Source organism: Culex pipiens, chromosome 2, assembly GCF_016801865.2.
Source record: "Culex pipiens pallens isolate TS chromosome 2, TS_CPP_V2, whole genome shotgun sequence".
NCBI lineage: Eukaryota > Metazoa > Arthropoda > Insecta > Diptera > Culicidae > Culex > Culex pipiens.
In genome coordinates, this window is record NC_068938.1 from 209198516 (window position 1) to 209219597 (window position 21082).

Sequence of the window (21082 nt, forward strand, 5' to 3'; positions counted from 1 at the left end):
TTCATGGTCATCCGTTCAACCCTGAGCTTGCGCAAAGCCGAAACATCCGGCGACGCCGGAATCCTTCGAAATCTCAGTTTTAACGGTCAACGCATGCTACGAAACTATGACAGAAGCATTGTTTGAATGAATGAAAAACGCGACGCCGAACGTCAACAAACTAAAATGGAAGCAAAAAAGAACGGTTCATCAGTGTTGTTTTTATTTCTTGCATTGAACAACAAACGATTCAAAATTATCGTCTTACAGGTTGATCGTCGCACATGGCCAGCGGAATCGATGGCGAGGGGTTCACGAAAGGAGTCTTCGGGATAGAGAGGACACGTGAAGGTAGTTACGGTTGGACTTTATGAAGGGAAGCGGTTGGTCGACGCACAGCGTCAGCGGAATAGACGGTTTGGGGTTCGCCTGGCAGGGCCAGCGGCGTCGGCGGATTTTCTCCGGAAGAGCCAACGGGATGGATTGGCCTTTATGAAGCGGTTATCATCAGCTTACCTGGATACTATTCTTATTTGTGAGAAACATACTAAAAAATATAGTTTATTTTTTATTTTGTAGACCAATAAAAGTTATTTTGTTAAAATTTCATGAATATCTTTAACATTGTATTACTTGAACTTCTACTGCACGCTATTCTTGGTCGCGTTGTTGCAGATGATTCGGCTCTTGTAGCTTCGGAGCACGTTCTGAACGATCCTGGACTGAACCAGTTCCACCACATCGACTCGCTTCCAGTGAACCAGGAACAGCCGTTCGCCGTCCTCTTCGGTAACTCCTTTCAACTTTTCGCCACGTGTCCTTTTCGATTCCGTTTTCGGCCTTTGTGCGTTTGGCCAAATCCACCAAAGGGTGAGCTATATCCTCCAGCTTCAAACTTTTCGACGCTCTTGGCAGACTCTACAGTTTCGGTGGCGCTTTCTCAACGTCTTCTCCGGCCCGATCAATGTTTGAGTAAGAGTCCGTCGAAGATCGCTCTCCGTGGCTGCTGGCCCACTTCTCGCCTTCCTCACGCGCAAATTTTTCCAGAAGATCCTGGCAGTTGAGATTTTCCTCCGGTTCCCAGCAGTTCTCGGAATCGTCGCAGCCCTTCCACTTGATCTGAAACTGGACTCATATCAGAGCTTAGCTTTTTGATCCGATCTGCTGAATTTTGTTTTCAAATTGCTTATTAAATTTTATTACCATATTTTCAAGTAAAAACACCTTGTTGGGAGAGCGCAACCTCTCACTTATTGCTTCCATTTTAGTTTGTTGACGTTCGGCGTCGCGTTTTTCATTCATTCAAACAATGCTTCTGTCATAGTTTCGTAGCATGCGTTGACCGTTAAAACTGAGATTTCGAAGGATTCCGGCGTCGCCGGATGTTTCGGCTTTGCGCAAGCTCAGGGTTGAACGGATGACCATGAACCCTTAGAGAAAAATGTTCCTTGGACCACCCCCGACACGGCTACCTAGTGTAAGTGTGGGCTAAAGTTTGTCGCTTAGCTTGTAGGAGCGTTTGAAGTAAAATCACGCATTTCCCATAGTAATTTCCATGTAAACTTTAACCCCCGAGCGACAAGCCAGTTTTCAACCAAATGAGCTCAAATTTGGTGTGAGAGTCCCTATGGATACCCTCTATAAGATAGAGTTTATTTCAGCCGGATCCGAGCACTTTCGAAAAAAATGACCCACCCTAATATATATAGGCAAAATGTAAATGTAAAATGCAGTAGAATGGGCCAAATACTACAAAAAAAAACAAACATAAACATAACAAGATAAACAAGCAAATTAAAATACTAAAAACAAGAAAAACATAAAACAAGACAAGTAAAGTTTTTTGTAGAAAAAAGTGTTGCTCAAAATGACCTTCTGAACACGGGAAAAATACGACCTACGAAAAAAAATCGGGCAGTAGAGGGTTAATAGAAAAATAAAATTAGCATACAATCTATTCAAATAAGTAATCAATTTATTGTGCAAGTTTTTTAATTGAAAATTTATGATATCAGAAATAGTATTTTCTGCCTCAATTTTTTTTGACTATAATTAACTCGAAAATGAAAAATCCTTTTTATTGATCTAAAATGTTTGAATAAAATTTTGAACATAAATATTAAAAGCGTCGAAGATTACGAAAAAGCTGAATAAAACCAATTACAAATAAAATAGAGGGTAATTTAAGGATAATTTTTGTGTTTTAACTAAAATGTTTGATGGTCAGTATAATTTGAATTTTTTATTGTGGTTCAGGATTTCAGTTTGAATGAAAATAAGAAAACTTATTCTACGTTGCTAAAAACATTATTTGGTCCAAAATTAAATGATTTTTTTTGAAAATTTTTCGAGGCAAATTTATGAGAAATGGAACAAATTCGTTAATTGTTTTATCTAGTTTTGTTTACTTTTCCTAAAAAATATCCTTAAAAACCAAGTAAAAATCTTAAAAAATTAAAATAGTACTATTGACCCTTGCACTGTAACTTGGATTTGGCCCGCACTTTTCTCTCGCACTTTTGATAACAAGAGTTTGAAAACCTAGGCAACCAGTTGTTGTTCATTTACATTTCCAGTCGCATTTTCCACCAAACTGGACTTCGGCACTTCAAAATTGCGATTGGCAGCTGAAAAACGAGTGAGTAACCTCGGCTCGCTTTGATCATTTTCTAGGAAATTTTAAATTTCCCAAGCCGGTTTGACAAATCGCAATAGTGCGATCGATAGCAATAAATTAGTGCGAAGTCCAATTTAGTGGGAATTGCGCAATAGAGCTTACAACAAAATATTATGATTCACACGGTTTAATATCGCTTCGTTTCGCTAGGAGACGGTGATTTCATCGAATAGCAGGCTGGATTACGCCATGTTAAGTGATGATTGTATAAGCCCAAGTTGCCTAGGGATTGATAATTGGGAATAGAACAAACTCCACCTTCACTACGAAAAAAAACCCGACTTAGGTACCATTTTTAAATGTGTCCGAAAAATCGAACTGAAAAAAATCAGTTCTGGTACGGAGTTTTGACATTTTATAAACTTATAATAATAATCATAGATGTTATAAATATTTTTTTGTTTGCATTGTTTAACTGAAACTAAATAGTCAGAATATAACTATTCTAAGGTTTGTTTTTTTTTTCTATTCTTTACTTATCAAGATTTATTTCTGAAATTCGTCTGTAAACTGAAAAAAATCTTTTACATTTAACCATTTTTTACATTCCAAACATTTGAAATAAAAACTACTGAATCATTGTAACTTGATTCACATGATTTTTTGATTGCCTCAAACTTGGTAATAATGCAAATATATAAAAAAAAACTGAAAACCAAAAGCTTAAAAATTTAAACTGAAGAACCCTTTCAAGTCTGATAAGTCATAAACTTGCATATAACTATCATATATTGGTCCCAAAAATCATATTTTTTCAATGTTCATACCAGAAAAGGTTAAGATAAAGTAATAATATTTTGTGGTGTTACACTAATCATTCATTTGAACAATTATTATTAGCTAGAAATTTCGATAAAGAAGTTGCCTTCATTGATACACTCGAATTCATGATAGTAAAATGCAATGATTTCCTTGATGATTTCAGTGACCTTTGATCAGATTTTTGTTGTTTTAATTGAAAAGTATAACATACTCCAATATCTCCTACCACCTTTAAACTCGCAACTTTGAGCTTTCTCTTCCACAAAAAAATAAGCTAGTGGTATCTGATCTGACAGCACACAGCCAGAGAAAGGGGAGCAGCAAGCTACCTCAAAGAAGTCCCTCCAAGTAGCTTCGAACTGACTTTTGCGCTGCCAAGTCGTGCGCACTCACTTGGAAGAAAGCAGAATTCAATATTCGCATGGGAAAATTGTCAACCGAGTGAGTTGGTGGTGGTGGCAGAGTGGGTCGGGAAAAACGATTGACTTTATTTGTGTACACGTTTCCGGAGGGACGACGTCCAAAGTCCGGTGAAATTGTGTGGATCGCAAAATTAAAATGGATAGCCTCGTTACTAGTCTGGCAGCTGCTACTAAACTGTCCGGGAAATGCAATTGCATTGAGAATAAACCAGTTGTTGAAACTAAATTGCGTTTTTTTTTCGGGGGGAAATTTGGTTGTTTTTTCCTTGTCAAAAGTAAATACTCATTGTAATCCAATGAGGGTCCGTTGGCATTTATTGCATTTCAAAGTGCCACCTAAACCATTGGACTGACAAGGCAAAGTTTACTTCTTGGATACCAAAAAAAACGAAAACTTTTCCCTTCAAATCCGATAAATACCAGCATCAAGCATAATAGCTACCGTGGCGGGACGTGCCCCAATAAACAGAGCTCCAAGTGTCCCAAGTGGCAAAGATTCATTGCTGGCGTGTGTGTGGGTGGCGGTGTCGGGGACAATTCAATTACGGATCGGCACGCGGAAAACCGTCGGAAGACCCCCAGCGGTGGGACCGACACCATCATCTTCTGAAGTTGGCAAGATCTGTCCAGAGGTGGACACGACGCAGTTCATGGTTGGGTGTCAATTCCGATTCCGACGTGATGTGGCCATCGCAGAGGAGGACACTTTGTGGGCGACAGAAGGAGCTTTTAAGGATATTGTGTTGTATCACGTCAGTGATGAAATTAAACCAACTCCTTGGAACATCGAGAGCATTGGTCAGTTCTGTGTACCGAGCGTCAACTTGAGGGACTTGACAAGACAGTCAATCAGTAATGTAACACAATAATCGTTTTTGAATGGAATCGGTCGTACAGGCCAACTCAATCAAAAAACACAACTAACATTTCTTGAATGGACTTCAATGACACACATGAGCAACTCTCTACGAAATCGGCCGATTTCGACCATTTTTATTTTTTGTAATTTTTGATTAGGCTCAAACTTTGTGGAAGCCTTCCCTATGACCAAATAAGCTATTTTGCGTCACAACCAAGTCTCCATACAATTTTGGCAGCTGTCCATACAAAAATGGTAAGTAAATATTCAAACAGCTGTAATTTTGAGTGAATTTTCTGATCAATTTGGTGTCTTCGGCAAAGTTGTAGGTATTGTTGAGGACTTTTGAGAAAAAAATAGGTACACGGAAAAAAAATGCTGCTTTTTAATCAACTTTTTTTTTACAAAAACTCAATTTCCCAACTTTTTTTTACAAAAACTCAATTTCCCAAAATACGTATTTTTTTGATTTTCGAGATTTTTTGATATTTTTTAGGGGACAAAAATCCGCAACTTTTGAGCCATAGAGAAACATAGTCAAAAAATCTGCCGCCGAGTTACAAATTTTTGAAAAAATAGTGATTTTTGTAAAAAATTTAAGTTTTATGCAAAAACAAGTTTGACATTATTTTTTAATGCAAAATTGAATTTGCAATCGAAAAGTACTTTACAGATTTTTTGATAAAGGGCTCCATTTTAAAGATATAGCCACCGAAAGTTTGATTTTTCGAATATTTGCAGTTTTTCAATTTTTAAAAATAGTGACCATGAGTGACCATTTCTAAAAATATTTTTTTTGAAAAGTTCAGAAAATTTGCTATAAAATTGTATAAGAGACATTGAAGATTGGACCTCGGGTTGCTGAGATAGAGCCGCTTTAAGAAAAAGAAACACGAAAATTGAAGTTTTCTAAATCTCACCAAAACAACCCACCATTTTCTAATGACGATATCTCAGCAACTAATGGTCCGATTTTCAATGTTAATACATGAAACATTCGTGAAATTTTCCGATCTCTTCGAAAAAAATCTTTTGAAAATTTTTAAATCAGGACTAACATTTAAAATGGGCGTAATATTCAATGTTTGGCCCTTTTAAAATGTTTATCTTAATTTAAAAAAAAAATTTCAGCAACCCGAGGTCCAATCTTCAATGTCTCTTAGACAATTTTATAGCAAATTTTCTGAACTTTTCAAAAAAAATATTTCTAGAAATGGTCACTCATGGTCACTATTTTTAAAAATTGAAAAACTGCAAATACTTCGCTAAATCAAACTTTCGGTGGCTATATCTTGAAAACGGAGCCCTTTATCAAAAAATCTGTAAAGTACTTTTCGATTGCAAATTCAATTTTGCATTAACAAAATAATGTCAAACTTGTTTTTGCATGAAACTTCGATTTTTTCCAAAAATCACTATTTTTTCAAAAAATCAAAACTCGGCGGCAGATTTTTTGACCATGTTTCTCTATGGCTCAAAAGTTGCGGATTTTTGTCCCCTAAAAAATATCAAAAAATCTCGAAAATCAAAAAATACGTATTTTGGCAAATTGAGTTTTAGTAAAAAAAAAGTTGATTAAAAAATCAGCAATTTTTTTTCCGTGTACCTATTTTTTTCTCAAAAGTCCTCAACAATACCTACAACTTTGCCGAAGACACCAAATTGATCAGAAAATTCACTCAAAAGTTACAGCTGTTTGAATATTTACATACCATTCTTGTATGGTCAGCTGCCAAAATTGTATGGAGACTTGTATGGGTGAACCAATGACACAAAATAGCTTATTTGGTCATATGGAAGGCCCCCACAAAGTTTGAGCCAAATCAAAAAATACAAATAAAATCCATTTCCGGTTTTGGTAGAGAATTGCTCACATAGTATGTTAAAATTGTGCATATTAAATTTACTGAAATAAGATCTAGCCGATTCATAGAAATTACGACAAAATTTTTTTTGAAATGTTTTACTAAACTATACCTGTCAAGATTTCAATAAAATACAAATAAAAATACGAAAAACAACTACTTATCAATCTACAGTAAGAGTACAACTACTAACTTCACTAAATGTAACATTGAATTTCACACGATTTGGTAGTACAATTCCGGTCCTATAAGCTATTGTCTTTCGGTTGTTTAAAGGACCATTTAAAAAACTCTAGAATTTAAGTTCATGTTTAAGGGTGCACAGCAACCAAGGAAGTTGTTGTCTTCTTATACCAAAATTGTCAAACTTACGGACCCAATCCTGCAAGAATCTGATTGTAAAAATAGTCAAACTTTGTTGTAAATTATTACGAAGACAGTAATTTAGGGGATGAATAAAAAATTATATCGATAGTTCCCGTAGTATTGATAATACTAAAATGTCTGTAACAGAAATCTGGGTGCAAAAGCTATGGTTGATGTGTACCGTTAATGTTTAATGTTTAATGTTTTATGTTTTATGTTTTATGTTTAATGTTTAACGTTTAATGTTTTATGTTTTATGTTTTATGTTTTATGTTAAATGTTTAATGTTTAATGTTTTATGTTTAATGTTTAATGTTTAATGTTTAAGGGGTTACATACACGTAAATCGACAAAAATGTAAGAGGTTGGTTTGGGCACACACTTAAACTTTTTTTAAATCTGTTCTAAGGGCATTAAAATATATATTTTCAACTATTATCAAAATAAATTTGAAGATATTTGGTTGTATCATTGCCGAGATATAGCCATTTCAAGTTAGCAGTTTCGAAAAAACGATATCTCCACACTGATTTGACCAAATCGGCTCAAAATTTTGTTGAAGCCTCGTTAAACCGGTCTTGTGTACATGACGAAGCCCGCTTTTCAAAAAGTTAGTTTGAAAAAAAGATAAAAAAAAGATAGTTTTTCTTATAAATAATCGCCAGTTTTTTTATTTTTGTATTTTTTTAAAAAACAAAATTTCAAAATCGGGCTTCGTCATGCACACGGGATATGTCTTGTAAGCCTTCATTTCAAATTTCAGCCAATTTGGTCCATCTAATCTCGAGATATCCTGGCACCCGTAAATCAACTCGGTGTTCAGAGAAAAACGCTCACAAAGTTCGACATTTCGTTTTGCGTATGGCAAAATTTTGAATGTAAATTGTCTCTTACTCAGTTTAATCATAAATATCTTAATGAAACTTTCAGGAGTGATTGAAAATCATGTTTTAAGTGTATTTATAAATTTTTTTTAACCCCTTAATGTTTAATATTTAATGTTTAATGTTTAATGATTAATGTTTAATGTTTAGGCCGTTGCAAATGTTTTTTGAAGTTTATGTCCCTCGACTCTGGTCGGGATCGAGGGGGGGGGGGGCAAAAAAATAAAAATTGAAATAACAAGCCATGGTCTTAATATTTGAATGAAAAAAGTGTTTTAAAGTGCATTTTACACCTGCCCTGTTATTTTGCAATCATTAGTTTTCAAAATATCCAAGTATTGAAGAGATTTATGGTGTTGGTTTTATGGTTTTATGGTGCTGTACATTGGAATTCCATAAAAATTTAAAATATTTTTGATCGATCCCAGACATGCTAAATATGTTTTTAAACACAGAAAAATGCATTTCTAATTGTTTTCAGTTGGTTAGACTTATATTTCCTTTAAAATTTTGGAGTTTGTTGAAAAAATATTTATTTGCCCCCTGATTTTTCGAACCGATTTTGAAAAGGGGGCTGGGGCGACATAAACTTTGAAAAATATTTGCAACGGCCTTAATTTTTAATGTTTAAAGATTTATGATTTATGATTTATGATTTATGATTTATGATTTATGATTTATGATTTATGATTTATGATTTATGATTTTTGATTTATGATTTATGATTTATGATTTATGATTTATGATTTATGATTTATGATTTATGATTTATGATTTATGATTTATGATTTATGATTTATGATTTATTTTTTATGATTTATGATTTATGATTTAAGATTTATGATTTATGATTTATGATCTAATTCAATGAACTCTGGATTAATACCATACATTAAATCAAAAATCAAAAAGGAATAAAAAGGATAAACATAAAATATATTGTATTGTGATATACTTTCTCAGAACCGTAGAACTTCCTCCCGTTCGAAGCAACCAGCAGGTCGAATCATCTCTGGCATACCTGGACCATCCGTAACTCTGCACGAAACTCTACCTATACGTGACACACAGTCAACGTGACGAAATGACAACGGTCTGCCCGCAATGATTGGTTTATCTGATGAAGTGACTGCTGCTGTGGTCCAATCATTGATTTGATTTCTCCCTCTACATCAACAGGTCAATGAATGAAGCCTCCTGATGCATTCCTTGATGTTCGACAAAATTGGACGTGGCTTTCAAAGGAAGGAATTTGACTCTTTCAGGTGGAATTTCTTGCACAAGTAATTCAATTTAGTACACGCTCAACCGTGTGTGTTGCTTCCTCATTCGGGATAATCACCTTCTACGCAGCCCGCCTTCTCAGACACACTACTAATGATAACAGAGGATTGCGCTTCCGCCGGGTCGCCAGCCAGCACTAATGAAGGTGAGCCGCACAACCACGCTCTCTAATGGAGTTCACCTAGGATACACACCAACCGACCAGGTATAAAGAGTCCTCTTTCGCGTGTAAACATGAAAGTAAAAATCCGCGAAAATTGTCGAGCAGACACGTGTTTGCATCCGTGACAAGTGTGGTGCACCCGTGCGAGCTTAGTTATAATTCACGGGGATTTCGAGGAGAATTTAAATTTTTGCAACAAATTCTCCAGAATCGTAAACTAACGACTTGGTCACAAATTGGTCTCCGGGGTTTTAGGACGAGATTGGAATAATTTGGTAGGGTTACGTTCGACTAACCCAGTAATAATGCTCCGCTACCACGTGTACTTATTTTAAAATTCTAAGCTGACGAATTGGAGCGAGCGAGCTGGGCCGCGGTATGAAATAGCAATAACTAGCGCTAATCGCTTGGAAGAGGGATAATCTCAATTGGTGCAATCATTGCATCACATTGATTCGGGCGATACCATAACCGGGTGAGACAGAGGATCTCTATATTGTATCAAGGGCTGATTCTACCACCATTGGAATGGGGGTGTTGGGGTGAAGTGGTCTCAAATGTTTAAAAATTATTCAATTGTATAAATACACCATAAACAGCTTAAAAAGTTTTATTATTTTTTATCCGTTTAAAAACTTGTTGAGAAGTTTTTTATAATTTTTATTTTGAAGCATTTTGACATTTACTAAAATATACAATAATGATTTTGTTCACATTTGGTGCTTTTAATTACTTTTGTATCAGCAATCCCCAAATAAAAAATCACAAACATTTTTGTTACCATCGACAGCTGTTGTTTCTTTAAATGCTCGCATTCCTTAACATTTATTATGGTTTTTTTGAGGATGAAAAAGCAAAAACAACAAAATACTATTTCAGATTGATTGCAAAATATACTAAATTGGATTTAAAAATGGTACACAAATGATCACTTCAAAAATGTAAGATTTTCAAGGTTAAAATAAAACAACATGTCCAGTTTCGATTCGAGCGGACTGTAATTTCTCGAGCAAACACAACACTTCTTCCGGCGGACTGGGGGAACCGGGAATTTCACTGGGAGGATCGGATTATCGCAAGCAAGCCACTAAAACACTCAAGTTTCTCTTAACTACATCTATTTAGCAACTAATTTTAATACTAAAGATTTTCTTCCGAGAAAACTCGCGATCCGCGGCGGCGACTTCCGTCCGATCACTTCGGCTGCTTGCGGCGAACTTGTCTCAGCTTCTCCCACGATTGCGCTAACTCGTTCGTTGCGCGCCAAAAAACTCTCCACACGCGGGTGCGTTCGTTGCGTCGTTCTCTCCTTCTCCCTCGTTCTCGCACCGTCGTCAACGGCGCGCGGTTGCCAGCTTTGTCGTCGATCGCAGTAGCCGTGGGGTTGGACACTGCTCAGTTGTAAACATTTCTTCGGGCTGACAGCTTTCGGCCCGAACATCCTCCCCACCGGAAGCGGCTGTAGTCTCGGCGTTGTCCAGAATTGGCAGCGGTGCCAGCTTGTGGATCGGCCGCTTCAATATTCCGGAACGTGTTCGCAAGTCGACGACTCGAACCATCTTGTCCGGACCCGGGTAAGTTTCGGTAACCACTCCGAGTCTCCACGATTGGGGTGGCAAGTTGTCCTCCTTGATCATGACAACCATGCCCTTGCGCACGTTGACCATCTTTCTGGTCCATTTTCCCCGAGCTTGAAGTTCCACCAGATACTCCCGTGACCAGCGCTTCCAAAAGTTGTCACGGAGCACCTGGACGTACTGCCAGCGGGACAGTCGATTTGTAGGAATCTCCTCGTAGGTTGGCTCTGGTATTGCCGTCAGCGGACGGTCAATCAAAAAATGTCCCGGCGTTAGCGGTTCGGGGTCCGATGGGTCCTCGGACTGCGCGTACAGAGGCCGCGAATTGAGTTGCGCCTCAATCTGGCAGAGCAGGGTAGCAAATTCCGTCATCGTGAGTAACGCAGTGTTGCATACCTTCTTCAGGATCGTCTTGGTGCTCTTGACTCCTGCTTCCCAAATTCCTCCCATGTGCGGTGCGCCAGGGGGGATCATACTCCATTGAATCTCGCGCGGCTGGCAAAACTCAAAAATCTTTCTCTCCGTCAGCTGATCCTGGAACAGCTTGTACAGGTCGTGTAACTCGTGCTTGGCGCCGACGAAGTTCGTCCCGTTATCAGAAAAAAGCTCCTCGGGTAGACCACGGCGGGACACGAACCGTAGCAGCGCAGCGATGAATGCTTCAGTCGACAGGCTCTCGACCGCCTCCAGGTGGATTCCCTTCGTTACCATGCACACGAACACGCACACGTAACCCTTGACCGGGGCCGCCTTCCGTCCAGCTTGCTTGATGAGGAACGGGCCCGCGAAGTCCAGGCCAACCTTCTGAAACGCTGGAGCTCTGTCGCAGCGACTCGTTGGCAGGTCTCCCATAAACTGCTTGGCTGTCGTGGGACTGACCTTGAAACACTGCACGCAGCTCCGTGTGATCTTGCGTACCACCGAACGAGCGTTGGGTATCCAGAATTGCCGGCGAACTGCCGCCAGCAATGCCAGCGGGCCAGCATGCAAGTTCTCCTTGTGAATGCATCTGACCAGGTTCTGCACCACCTTGTTGTGCTGCGGCAGTATCCACTGGTGCTTGGTTGCGTACGGCAGCCGCGAATGGCGCAGGCGACCGCCCACACGCAACAACCCATCGTCCAGAAATGGGTTCAAACAATTTAGTTTCTTGGAGGACTCACCTTTCTCGAGGCTGGCTATTTCGGCGGCGAACTCCAGGTGTTGCACCGCTCGCAAAATCGCCTTCTGCGACTCGCGCATCTCTGGGATCGTAGGGTACCTTGACACGATCCGCCTTTCCTTGACCTTCTCCTTACAGTTGCGGCAGAACCGCACGACGTAGGCGAAGATGCGCTGCAGCTCTCGAAACGATTCGATCCTCTCGAACGTTGGTTGAAATGTTTCGTACTGGATGGCCGCGCTTACGACCACAGCACGACGAAGCTCTGGAACGGCGTCATCTGGCAGCGGCTCTGGTTCCTCCATTTCGCAGATCTCACTTCGCTGGTACTCTGCGCACTTCTTCCATTTCTCGTTGGTTGCTAGCTTGGTTGCAGACATACCGCGTGAAACGATATCTGCAGGGTTGTCTGCAGTGCGCACATACTTCCACTCGAAAATACCGCCGGTAGCGACAATCTCAGCAACCCGATTTTTCACAAACACCTCCAGTTGATCAGGTTTCTTTTTTAGCCAAGCAAGCACGACCTGGCTGTCAGACCACAGCACAATTTTCCTGAAGACGAAGTCCACCGCCTCCAGGACGTTCTTGACCAACCGGTGCAGCAAGCGTGCGGCCAGCAGCTCACTCCGTGGGATCGTTTTCACCGTCTTTGGAACCAATTTCGATTTGGCGCACAGCAGGTTCAGTTCCGCGGGGCTCCCTGGGATGATCGATTTCACGTACACGCAAGCTCCGTACGCGTGCTTCGACGCGTCGGCGTACCCGTGCAGCTCGTTAGCAGCGGCGTTCGTAGCCACCACCCTACGCGGCACTCGAATCTTGTCGAGGTCCCGGATTGCATCCAGGAAGTTCTCCCACTCCTTCACTAGCTCTTCAGGTATCTGCTGATTCCATCCAATCTCCTTTTCCCAGATACGCTTCATCAATAACTTGCCGACGAGAACCACTGGCGCAGCGATTCCGGCCGGGTCGAAGATGCTCGCGACACGCGAGAGCACTTGCGATTTCGTTGGCCGCCCGCCTCGCTCGGAAGGCAGCGGCGCAAATTGTAGTTCGTCCGCCGCGGGGTTCCACAGCAGACCCAGAGCCTTGATCACCTCCTTGGTTCCAGTTCCACCAACGCTGACAAGCTCCTCCCGATCGGCTTCCGGAATGGCCTCCAAGAGTTCCGGACTGTTCGACGACCACTTGTGCAACTCAAATCCGCCTGCCTTGCACAGTTGGATCAGCTGCGATTGCGCTTCGGAAGCTTGTGAAATGTCGTCGAAACCGAACAGCGCGTTGTCGACGTAGAAGTCTTCCTCGATGATCTTGGCTGCTAGTGGGAATCGATGCTTCTCGTCTCTGGCCAGCTGCTGGAGCGCTCGTGTGGCCAGAAATGGTGCGGATGCAGTGCCGTAGGTGACCGTCGTCAACTCTAGCACCCTAAGCGGTTTCGTTGGATCGGTTCTCCAAAACACGCGCTGCAGCGGCGTGTGCCTTTCATCGACAAGGACTTGCCGATACATCTTGGCCACGTCTGTGGTCAGCACGTAGCGGGGGAAGCGAAAGCGAAGAACGATCGAGACAAGGGAGCTTTGGTTTAGGTCACCTACCTTCATCACATCGTTGAGAGAGAGGCCGTTCACTTTGGCGGATGCGTCGAACACCACGCGGCACTTGGTGGTAGTATTCGACGGGCGAAGAACGGCGTGGTGAGGCAGGTACCACTTCTTGAGTCCCGCTGGATCTTCACCTTCTTGTATCTCCTTGCAGTGTCCAAGCTTCTCGTACTCTTCCATGAACTCGACGTACTGCTTCTTCAACTCCGGCTGTTGTGCAAGCTTTCTCTCCAGAGCGTAGAATCTTCGCAGCGCCATCGTACGTGAATCGCCGAGCTCGGCGACCGACTCTTTGAGCGGAAGCTCCACCACGTACCTCCCAGTTGCATCCCGACGGTGTGTTTCCGTGAAGTGCAGCTCACATTCACTTTCTTCACTTGACACTTTCACATCACTTTCGTATTCTTCCAGCTCCCAAAAACGTTGAACGGTGCGGTTCAAGTCTTCCAGTGTGGCTGAGTGCGAGTGAACCACTGCTGCAGCTTCGTCTTCTTCATCGCACACGCCACCAACGACCCAGCCGAACTGAGTCTCGCGTAGCATTGGCAGGTGTTCCGCCAAATGCACTTCTCCGGGCATCAGCAACTTCAAGAACAGTTGATTGCCCAGTAGCAGATCCACCTTCCCAGGCTGGTGGAAAGACGGGTCCGCAAGTTGTACTCCAGGTGGCAGCTCCCAGCTGCGCACGTTCACTGCGGACGTGGGAAGGTCGGCCGTGACCCTCTCCGTGACCAAACACTTGATGTTCGCGCTGAAGCTGGAGTACCTCGAACGAAGTTGGACCACGCTGCCCGATGAAGCGTGGGTTTTCGTGCCGTCGATTCCTGCCACGGTGACGTTGGACGGAAACTGCTTCAAGCCCAGCGACTCCACCATGGCCCTCGAGATGAGGTTAGCTTGTGACGCACTGTCCAATAAAACTCTGCAGGGGTGGGCCTTGTTGTTTCGATCCATTATGTCCACCACTGCCGTGAGAAGCAGCACCTGTTGGGTTGGCGTCTCGTTGTGGCAACTCGCGGTTGTCAGCTGAGCTGCTTCTTGCTTCTTGACCTCCGGGGCTTGTTCCGGCGGTGCTTGTGTCACCTTCTGTTCCGACTTGGGGCGTTCTTCGGAGTGGAGCAGACTGTGGTGACGTCGTTTGCACTTCGAGCAGGTTCCCGGTGAAGTGCACTTCTTGCTGGGGTGTCCCTTCTTTAGACAGTTGAAGCACAGGTTGTGCTCCCGAACCTTGACCAATCTTTGCTGCAACGGAAGTGCCTTGAATTCCGGGCAGGCGTGGTTCTTGTGGCCCTTGCCACAGATGTCGCACCTGTCTTCCGACCTGGTCTCGGACTCGGACGTGGACACGGCGTACGACTTCTGGCTGGACTTGACGGCCGGCTTGGGCTGGACCGTTGGCTGCTTTGGTTTCAGGTCCTCGCAACGCTCCATGACGAAGCACTGGGCCTTCAGGAACTCCAACATCTGATCGTACTGGGGCAGTTCACCTTTCTTGACCTCCGACTCCCAGCGTCTTCTAGTGTCCTTGTCCAGCGCTGCGCCGAGCAGATGGACCACAATCAGCTCTGATATTCCCGTGAACTCCTGTTCCAGGAACTTCAGACTCTCTACGTGCCTTGTGCACTCGTCCACCAGGCCTCTCAACTCGACGTGGTTCTCCTTGTTCATCTTCGTCAGGTTCAGCAGCCCGTTGATGTGTCTGTCGATCGCATGACGCTTGTTGCCGTACTTTTCCTCTAGAATTTCCCAGGCATGGGCGTAGTTGCCCTCGCTGATGGTCTTCGCGTCGATCGACCCAACTGCACCCCCCACCAGCGCGTGTTCCAGATGGTAGAGCTTCACTGCTGGCGGATCGGGCGCCTTGTCGACCACTTCCTTGAACAGGACCTTGAACTTCGGCCAACTCTCGTAGCGGCCGTCGAACGAGGGGATTGGCATTCTCAAGGGCTGGTGAACAATGACAGGGGGTTGAGGGGCTTGTGGGGGTGCAGTTGCGTTCAAGGTTGCGTTTGCCCTTGTGGCATTGAACCCGAGCAACTGCTCTTCGAGCATGAGGGCCACTTTGTCATGGAGGTCGTCAAATTCTTCGTAATGCTTGTCAGCCTGCTTACGACCCTCCATGTCGACCATGGCCAGGATGGATTCGTGGTTGGACATGTACTCCTTCTGAGCGGTTTCCAACTTTTTCATGTAGACATGAACTTGCGGCTCGCTTAGCTGGCGAACTTCCGCAGTCTCCGTGGGGCGAATAGCTTTGAGTATCTTTGTCACCTTACCTTTGGCCAGGCCTCGGCGGTGGACGAGCGTCTCGATCTCCATCTTGATCTTCTCCTGCAACTTCCGCTTCTTCTTCTCCTTCTTCACTACAGGAGTCGAGGATGTGGCTGAATTTCCGAACTCAGCGCTTCCAGGTGATGTTGCAGGAGCTTCCGCGGAACTTTTCGGCATTCGAGGGACCCCAACAATCGAGCCTTTTGCCCGAACCTAACACGGAAATCCACCAAGTTGGAAATCACGGTGCTAGGGGGAAACAATGGCGTCCTCTTGGCCGACACTACACTTCTCTTCCGGTCCCGCTTCTGGAACCTTCCACTTGTTCTTCTTCTGGAACTTTTTTCCTCTCAAGAACGTTCTGGACGCAAGATGGCGTCGCTTCTTTTTTCGCCAAGATGGCGGCTTTTTCACTTGGTCGCGGCGTTCACTTTTTTCGCACTTTTCGCGAACTTGTCCACTTGCCGCGATACAAACGACCCTCCGCCTTTGTCCTGGGCACTACCCCGCACTTCCGGTTCACCAGATCCGGCTCGAAGGACCATGTCCAGTTTCGATTCGAGCGGACTGTAATTTCTCGAGCAAACACAACACTTCTTCCGGCGGACTGGGGGAACCGGGAATTTCACTGGGAGGATCGGATTATCGCAAGCAAGCCACTAAAACACTCAAGTTTCTCTTAACTACATCTATTTAGCAACTAATTTTAATACTAAAGATTTTCTTCCGAGAAAACTCGCGATCCGCGGCGGTGACTTCCGTCCGATCACTTCGGCTGCTTGCGGCGAACTTGTCTCAGCTTCTCGCACGATCGCGCTAACTCGGTCGTTGCGCGCCAAAAAACTCTCCACACGCGGGTGCGTTCGTTGCGTTGTTCTCTCCATCTCTCTCGTTCTCGCACCGTCGTCAACGGCGCGCGGTTGCCAGCTTTGTCGTCGATCGCAGTAGCCGTGGGGTTGGACACTGCTCAGTTGGAAAATTTTCTTCGGGCTGACAGCTTTCGGCCCGAACACAACACATTTACTCGAAAAATGTAAAGTTATGAAATTTCTAAATACACATACAGTTCGTATTAAAAACGGTTTCAACACAACAAGTTTAAAAAATTCTAAATTTTTTATATTTTTAAGAGTAAAAAAAAACATGAATGCGAAAACTAACTATTTCCAACAAAGTTTCTAAACCATGGTTTGCCATTATCATCAAATTTATTCCCAAAACTACCCCTCCATTAAAAATTACTAACAGGAAATCAGAGAGCGAAGAAATGATTATTGATAATCACAGAAATATTCAAGGAAAAAACAATTGTGAAATATAAAGAGAACATTGAACAAAGATAATTAAAAAAAGAAAAAACAAACAATAATTGATTTTTTGACAAATGTTTACTTTACCATAACTGTATTTTTAAGTGCTTGGAAATTCTGTCTCAATAACGAATTTATTTATTAAAAAAAAAATAATCCACAATTGTCCTCGACCAGGGTCAAAGAACGCAAACTTTGAATAAAGTTTGTAATAGAGTACCAAAACCGGAAATATATTTTATTCATATTTATTTAATTGGCTCAAACTTTTTGGGGGCATTTCCTGTGACAAAGAAGCCATTTTATGTCATTTGTTTACCCATACAAGACTCCATACAATTTTGGCAGCTGTCCATACAAAGGCACGTAAATATTTGAAAATCAGTAGCTTTGAAGGAATTTTCTAATCGGTTTGGTGTCTTTGGCCAAGTTGTAGGTACTGAAGAGGGCTGTTCATGAAAAAATGGTACACGGAAAAAATAATATCCCGATATTTTTATTAAACATTAAACTTTTTTTTACAAAAAATCAATTTACCAAAATTCACAATTTTTATATTTTGAAATTTTTGGATGTGTTTTGGGGGACAAAACATAGCAACTTGTGAACACAAATGTTGCCACCAAGTTATGATATTACCAAAAGAATGTTTTTTTTAAATAGAAATTATTCTCGAAAAAAATGATTTTTTTGAAATGTTAGTCTTGATACCAAAATCTTAAACATATTTTTTTCGAAAAGATCACAAAGTTTCACAAATGTTTCATTTTATACATTGCAAATAGGATCATTAGTTTCTGAGATATTGGTTCTACCAAATAAAAGGCTTTTTGGATGGAATTAAAAAAAAATTGTGATTTTATTTCAATGTAATGTAAAACCACTACAAAATTTAAAATTAAAATCCAAGACCGCAGCAGGCTTAGCCAAATGGTTACGCTGTCCGCTTTGTAAGCGGATGATCATGGGTTCGATTCCCATCTGCTCCAACCTTCCATCGGATGGGGAAGTAAAACGTCGGTCCCGGCCTTGGTTGTTGTTAGGCCGTTAAAAAAAATGAAACATTTCGACGGTAACATTTCAAAAGGCATCATGTACATTTTGACACTTTCTGGGTTATTGCATATTCTGAAAGTACTCCTAATAAGCTACCTCTCCACCAAAAATGAGCAAAAGTTACTTCAGTAACGTCTGTTTAATCATGATTTTAAATAAGAAACATAAACAAAATCTCTGCCATCAGCAGTCCCTGTTTATATAGCCCTGTCAACCTGTCAAATAAAAGACTACATGAACCTCGTGACGAAAAAAAAGCAACATGAAAAAAGCGCCATGTACATTCGGCGAAAAAACGAATCATAACAAAGCGTCCCCATCAATGACAGCATAGTGATATAGACGTTGGTGATTTCAAAAGAAGTTATGTTTGTTTTTCTCAAATAAAATTAGGGAAATAATGTATTATTGAATTTGGATGATCAAGTATCAATAAAAGCAACGTTTTTCATCGTTTGTTATCATTAGAACATCTTATTTTGCTTTGATATTAAAATGGGAATTTAAAATGGATGCTCAACATTCAAATGCGTTTTTCTCAAAAAAGATGGTGTGTATATGATGCTTTTTGAAATGTTGGCGTCGATTTGTGAAACTTTGTGATCTCTATGAAAAAATATTTTCAAGATTTTTGTAACATTTCAAAAAGATCAAATATTCTACACTATGCTTTTTAAAATTGTTAGAGTTGGTTCCAAAATTTTTAAAATATTTTGTCGAAATGATAAGAACATTTCACAAATGTTTTATTTTTTAACATTGCAAATTACCATTAGTTTAAGAGAAATTGGTACTAAAAAATAAATGGCTGTTTGGGTTTATTTAAAAATTATGAAATTATCCATTTCATATAGATTTTTTACTTGTTTTTAGCTTTAAAAACATGAAAATTTGAGCTGTTGAAAAATATCAAGAGACTTGAAAAATTCGCAAATTCTACTTGTTTAATATATGCTAGAATTTATAGTTGAAACCTAAATATCTTCCAAAACTGGATGGGCTGAAATTTGTGTCTTTAAATATATTCCTGTAATTTAATTGAATTTGTATTCGGATAAAATATTTGTGATAGTAATTTTGTCACAAAATTAGCTAATTTTAGAACGTTGTTTGATTTCAAGTTTTAGAAAAAATTTAAGCATCGTATCCCTGGGATCGATAAAAATCTAATACACAATGAACTTAAGTTTTATTTCACTCCCAATTCCCCCAGGGGCAGAAATTCGTCTTAACATCATCGCATCTAGCGGTTGAGCGAGCAGACTTCCTCATCACTTGGAATAACCGTACTCTCAGAGAGATCGTAACCAGCGAGATGCTCCGTGTGCTATCTTGGCTGATCCAAAGCTGCGTGTAATAGCTTGTAATTCGCAGTTTATACAGCGTCCGTACAACGTTCCAGCTTCCCAGAATTGATTGAGCAACTAAAAGTGGGTTAAAATATTGCCCCAGCATATCTGCAACAGCCAAAACCACCAACCTATTAATTCCCACCAGTTTTGGGAGGGCCAGAAGTGAAATTTTTCATCAAACAATTTGCCAACATTCCGCTCCCATTTAAAAACCATTATTTCTGCAGTAATTGTCACAATGGAACTCGCAGTGTGTACAATGTTTTCAGGAATGCGTTCTCCACTTTTTTTTGTCTGCCATACTAAATGAAAATAGTTTTGCGTTGTTTTTCTTTTTTTTCCCATGCACGAAAAACGAGCGGGGACAAACTTTTTGCCCTTTTTCCGACCTCCGGCCCCAACCAGCCAGCTGTGTGTGTTGTAGTCAAACATCGTTTTTGTTAATGTATGCGGACAAAATATTTATGATCCTGCTGGTTTACCCCACCGAAAAACCCGGCGGATGCCATTTTTGGGGTCAAATGCTGCATTTTACCATCCGAGAGCAGTGGACAAGAGGAAATCATGTTACACTGCATCGGAAAATGTTTTGATTGTGGGTTGAGCCCGACGATGGAAATCGCTCACTGGGGAAACTAGCAAAACAAAATGATTATCTTCCCAACATGGAGCGGCCAACACAAATCATCACAATCATAATCATCAAATGTGGGTGGCTGGGAAGGATTATCTCCGCACCTAATCGTATTAGCCATTGTATCAATTCACAACCAATAACGAACCAACCAAACGCCAACGAATTCCATTCCAATCACGCCGGAAATATCATTACACTGATTTTGTGCCTTCTCCACCCACCATCCACCCTTCCTACCACGTGGCATCGAAGGGGGAAGGGAGAAAGGAAGAGCTGTGCATTCCTCATTCACAAACTCGCTGATTCAAGGCATGAATCTGGGCACCAGCACCAGTCAGAAGGCCAAGCCTTGCGATTCTCTGAGGCCTGTGATGTGGTGGTCTATTACGTGCCTGATTTGAGGGCCATTTCCAACTGGGCGGCGTGGCGGCCGGCTTCACTTTATGCGATATCGGTATTTATTGTTATCTTTTTTTCTTTTCTTCTCTGGGTTTCTGGTTTAGGGGTTGCCAGTTTTACAGCATGCAGCGTTAGGGTGATAGATAGGCTAGTTTTTTTTAAACCTCGACTATATTGATAAAATATAAGTCCTTTGCTAATACAGTCCAGACTCGATTATCCGAAGTTTGATTATTCGAAGGTTTGTATAGGACTTCGGATAACCGAACCACGAACAAATTAATGTTTTTTTTTCGTGTTCTTAAATTTTTTTATTTTTATAATTAAATTCGAGTTCTGCTACCCCATTTTAGTCACATTTAAATGGTTGAGTGCCTATTCAATTAATAAAAATGCATTTTTTTAAATATTCCATCATCGCGAATTTGGCCGCCATCTTGGATTGAAAAATCC

The 21082-nt window shown here is 41.4% G+C and overlaps 2 protein-coding genes across 2 annotated transcripts in view; both read right to left on the reverse strand.

Annotated features, from left to right (window-relative positions):
- Window positions 1-21082, reverse strand: part of LOC120421577 (cathepsin B-like) — a 400102-nt gene that overhangs the window by 185621 nt on the left and 193399 nt on the right. The window lies entirely within an intron of this gene.
- On the reverse strand, window positions 10596-16052 carry LOC120421555 (uncharacterized). The gene has a single exon (XM_039584782.2). It carries the CDS (start codon window positions 16050-16052, stop codon window positions 10596-10598), a length of 5457 nt encoding a protein of 1818 aa, XP_039440716.2.

Coding starts and splice junctions, on each gene's coding strand:
- LOC120421555 (XM_039584782.2), bottom strand. CDS start 16,052: ATGCCGAAAAGTTCCGCGGAAGCTCCTGCAACATCACCTGGAAGCGCT.